This window comes from Sardina pilchardus, chromosome 5 (genome assembly GCF_963854185.1).
Source record: "Sardina pilchardus chromosome 5, fSarPil1.1, whole genome shotgun sequence".
NCBI classification, from domain to species: Eukaryota; Metazoa; Chordata; class Actinopteri; order Clupeiformes; family Clupeidae; genus Sardina; species Sardina pilchardus.
This window is the reverse complement of record NC_084998.1, coordinates 4,195,568-4,200,567: the sequence shown is the minus strand read 5'-3', so window position 1 is coordinate 4,200,567 and position 5,000 is coordinate 4,195,568. Positions and strand designations below refer to the sequence as shown.

Genomic DNA, 5,000 nt, shown 5'->3' with positions numbered 1-5,000 from the left:
TTAAACATGCATACATTAGTCCTTTGATGCAATAGTCATTTGGACTATTCTGTACAAACATTTTGGACATATGTCTTAAATTTTGAAATCCTCTGCATTTTCATGTCAAAAACAGTATTATTATTATTCTTTTTGAAAAAAGTGAAATAGGGCAGTTTGGTGTCTATGTCTTTGTACGTCTATGTTGCACGTGGCATTGAATTGCAGTACAAGATTTGACAGCCAATGCTGCTATTGCTTGTTCATCTTTCTCACTCCCTCTCTATGTTTATTGCGTGCGTGCCCGTGTGTGTGTGTGTGTGTGTGTGTGTGTGTGTGTGTGTGTGTGTGTGTGTGTGTGTGTGTGTGTGTGTGTGTGTGTGTGTTGACCCAGTCGGTGATGCTGCTGCTGCACAGCCAGAGGCGCTACACGTTTGAGTACGACCAGACGGACTACCTGCTGTCGGTCACTATGCCCAGCATGGTCCGGCACAGCCTCCAGTCCACGCTGTCCGTGGCCTACTACCGCAACACCTACACCCCTCCGGACGCCCCCTCCTCCGCCCTCATCCAGGACTACGCCCACGACGGCCGCCTCCTGCAGACGCTTCACCTGGGCACAGGTAGACGCACCGTCTACAGGTACAACCGCATGTCCCACCTGGCCGAGGTGCTGTACGACTCCACGCTGGTCACCTTCACCTACGACGAGGCGGCCGGCGCCATAAAGACCATCCACCTGATGCAGGACGGCTTCATCTGCTCCATCCGCTACAAACAGACAGGTAACACACACGGCTTTATACACACAGGGCTTTATACACACACGGCTTTATACACACAAGGCTTTATACACACAGGTGTCTCTGTACTCATTAGAAACACACAGGTAACTCTCTCATCTGTCATTAGCAGGCAGGTAACTCTCTCATCTGTCATTAGAAGACAGGTAACTCTCCATCTGTCATTAGCAGACAGGTAACTCTCCATCTGTCATCAGTAGACAGGTAACTCTCTCATCTATCAGAAACAGACACATGTGTAAACCTGTTCTTTAAAGGGATATTCCGCCATTTTTGGAAATACGCTCATTTTCCACCTTCCCTCGAGCAAAACAATCGATATTTACCTTGTTCCCGTTCATCCAGCCATTCTGTGAGTCTGGCGATACAACTTTTAGCTTCAGCCTAGCATAGATCATTGAATCGGATTAGACCATTAGCTTCTCGCCTGCTAGCTTCATGTTTAAAAGTGACTAAGATTTCTGGTAATTTTCCCATTTAAAACGTGTCTCCTCTCAAGTTAGAAAGTGCAATAAGACCAACTGAAAATGAAACCTGGCGTTTTTCTAGGCTGATTTGACATGGAACTACACTCTCATCTGGCGTAATAATCAAGGCAACTTGCAAACGTACCATAGGCGCAGTAATATCGTACGCAGCACCTGAAAATAGTCCCCATAGACAACAAGCAGTAGTAGTGCCAGTAGTCTGCAAGTTGCCTTGATTATTACGCCAGATGAGAGTGTAGTTCCATGTCAAATCAGCCTAGAAAAATGCCAGGTTTCATTTTCAGTTGGTCTTACTGCACTTTTTAACTTGAGAGGAGAAACGTTTTAAATGGGAAAATTACCAGAAATCTTAGTCACTTTTAAACATGAAGCTAGCAGGCGAGAAGCTAATGGTCTAATCCGATTCAATGATCTATGCTAGGCTGAAGCTAAAAGTTGTATCGCCAGACTCACAGAATGGCTGGATGAACGGGAACAAGGTAAATATCGATTGTTTTGCTCGAGGGGAGGTGGAAAATGAGCGTATTTCCAAAAATGGCGGAATATCCCTTTAAGACTACAGTCCTGTTTCTAGTATTGCAAATGTAACAGAATTTATGTGAAATCCATGCAGTGCTGGTGTGACATTAAGGTGATTTGTTTTGATGACACAGTGTGGTGTTGTTGTTTGCTGCAGGCCCACTGGTTGGACGGCAGATTTTCCGCTTCAGTGAGGAGGGGCTGGTGAACGCTCGGTTCGACTACAGCTACAACAACTTCCGGGTCACCAGCATGCAGGCTATGATCAACGAGACGCCGCTGCCCATCGACCTGTACCGCTACGTGGACGTGTCCGGCCGCATCGAGCAGTTCGGCAAGTTCAGCGTCATCAACTACGACCTGAACCAGGTGATCACCACCCACGCCATGAAGCACACCAAGATCTCCAACGCCAACGGCCTGGTCATCGAGGTGCAGTACGAGATCCTGAAGGCCATCTCCTATTGGATGACCGTCCAGTACGACAGCATGGGCCGCGTCACCGTGTGTGACATCCGCATCGGAGTGGACAGCAATATCACGCGCTACTCTTACGAGTACGACGCCGACGGGCAGCTTCAGGCGGTAAGGAACCCACCACCACTGTCCACTGTCTCTCGGTTCTCATATCTCTGTTCTCTTCCCTCTCTCTTGATCTGTAAGGAACCCACCACCACTGTCCACTGTCTCTCGGTTCTCCTGTCTCTGTTCTCTTTCTCTTTCCTCTCTCTTGATCGGTAAGGAACCCACCACCACTGTCCACTGTCTCTCGGTTCTCCTGTCTCTGTTCTCTTTCTCTTTCCTCTCTCTTGATCGGTAAGGAACCCACCACCACTGTCCACTGTCTCTCGGTTCTCATATCTCTGTTCTCTTCCCTCTCTCTTGATCTGTAAGGAACCCACCACCACTGTCCACTGTCTCTCGGTTCTCCTGTCTCTGTTCTCTTTCTCTTTCCTCTCTCTTGATCAGTAAGGAACCCACCACTGTCCACTGTCTCTCGGTTCTCATATATCTGTTCTCTTCCCTCTCTCTTGATCTGTAAGGAACCCACCACCACTGTCCACTCTCTCGGTTCTCATATCTCTGTTCTTTCTCTTTCCTCTCTCTTGATCTGTAAGGAACCCACCACCACTGTCCACTGTCTCTCGGTTCTCATATCTCTGTTCTCTTCCCTCTCTCTTGATCTGTAAGGAACCCACCACCACTGTCCACTGTCTCTTGGTTCTCATATCTCTGTTCTCTTTCTCTTTCCTCTCTCTTGATCTGTAAGGAACCCACCACTGTCCACTGTCTCTCGGTTCTCATATCTCTGTTCTCTTTCTCTTGATCTGTAAGGAACCTACCACCGTCCACTGTCTCTCGGTTCTCTTCTCTATTGATCGGTGAAAACTATCTGTCTGCTGTCTTCTTGCTGAGCTGTTGGCCACTTGCAATTGCCTGTATCCCCACAATATACTCCCATACATTCATGTATGTAAATATACCCACACTCACACTGAAATACATACACTATGTTGCCAAAAGAACAGGAAGTGGCCATCCCAAAACTGTTCCCACAAAGTTGGGAGCATGGAATTGTCCAAAATCTCTTGGTTAATGCTGAAGCATTCAGAGTTCCTTTCACTCGGAGATGGCCCCTTCCTGCTCCAACATGAGTTGCTCTCACTCGGAGATGGCCCCTTCCTGCTCCAACATGACTGGGCATTAGTGCAAAGCAGTGCACAAAGTCATTCTCTCAACAATTCTAGGAAAATAATTAAAAAAAAGGAAGAATGCAATAAGAGTAAGTGCATCAGGGGAAATGAGTCAGATCTGAGTGACCGTTGGTGTGTGTGTTCTGACTGTAGTTGTCTGACAACACAACCTCCTTGAGAGAGAAAATGAGTCCGATCTGAGTGGCGGTTGGTGTGTGTGTTTCCTGGGCGCAGGTGTCGGTGAACGAGCGTCCCCAGTGGCGCTACAGCTACGACCTGAACGGCAACATCAACCTGCTGAGCCACGGCAACAGCGCCCGGCTAACGCCGCTGCGCTACGACCTGCGCGACCGCATCACGCGACTCGGCGAGATCCAGTACCGCGTGGACGAGGACGGCTTCCTGCGGCAGCGCGGCTCCGTGCTCTTCGACTACGGCTCCAACGGGCTGCTGCGCCGCGCCCTGGACCGCGACTCCCAGCGCAGCGTGTCCTTCCGCTACGACGGGCTCGGACGCCGCGTGGCCATGCGCACCAGCGACGGCCGGCAGCTGCAGTTCTTCTACGCCGACCTGACCGAGCCCACGCGCGTCACGCACCTCTACAACCTGACCGGCGCCCAGATCACCTCGCTCTACTACGACCTGCAGGGCCACCTCATCGCCATGGAGATGAGCAGCGGCGAGGAGTTCTACGTGGCGTGCGACGTCGCCGGCACCCCTCTGGCCGTGTTCAGCAGCCGCGGCCGCGTCATCAAGGAGGTGCGCTACACGCCGTACGGGGACATCTACCACGACTCCAACCCCTCCTTCTCGCTGGTGCTGGGCTTCCAGGGCGGCCTGTACGACCCGCTCTCGCGCCTCGTCCACCTCGGTCACCGCGACTACGACGTGGTGGCCGGACGCTGGACCACGCCCAACCACCAGCTGTGGCGCGAGCTGAGCGTCGAGCCCAAGCCCTTCAACCTCTACGCCTTCAACAACAACTACCCCCTGGGCAAGCTCCAGGACGTCACCCGCTTCACCACAGGTCAGTCCTCCGCTTCACCCGTTGTGTGTGCAGGTGGTGTTGGGTATTCAGTGTGAGCTGAGGAGGTGTGTGTGTGTGTGTGTGTGTGTGTGTGTGTGTGTGTGTGTGTGTGTGTGTGTGTGTGTGTGTGTGTGTGTGTGTGTGTGTGATATGAGTAGGTGTAACCCACCCGTTGTGTGTGCAGGTGGTGTTGGGTATTCAGTGTGAGCTGCAGTGGTACTGGGTCAGGCACTACTGTAGAATTGGGCCTGACTATGAGATTTTTGGGCCAGGCAGTAGAATTGGTCAGTCCTCCATGTCCCTCAGTGCTATACTGGGCCAGGCACTACTGTAGAATTGGGCCTGAGTACCGTAATTTCAAGACTATTAGCCGTGGCTTATACATTGATTTTGCCAAATTTCTTCAGCTATGAGGATAATACAGGGGGGCAGTTAATATGGTGTTAATATGGGTTTGTTTCTTTTAACTTGCATAAAACATTGTCCTGCG

General features: G+C 50.7%; 1 protein-coding gene across 1 annotated transcript in view; it reads left to right on the top strand.

Annotated features, from left to right (window-relative positions):
- tenm1 (teneurin transmembrane protein 1) overlaps positions 1-5,000 on the top strand; it is a 158,850-nt gene that overhangs the window by 151,312 nt on the left and 2,538 nt on the right. Inside the window, exons 28-30 of the mRNA XM_062535816.1 lie at positions 374-764; positions 1,947-2,374; positions 3,718-4,510. Coding sequence (XP_062391800.1) covers positions 374-764; positions 1,947-2,374; positions 3,718-4,510 — 1,612 coding nt within the window. The remainder of the gene's footprint in view (positions 1-373; positions 765-1,946; positions 2,375-3,717; positions 4,511-5,000) is intronic.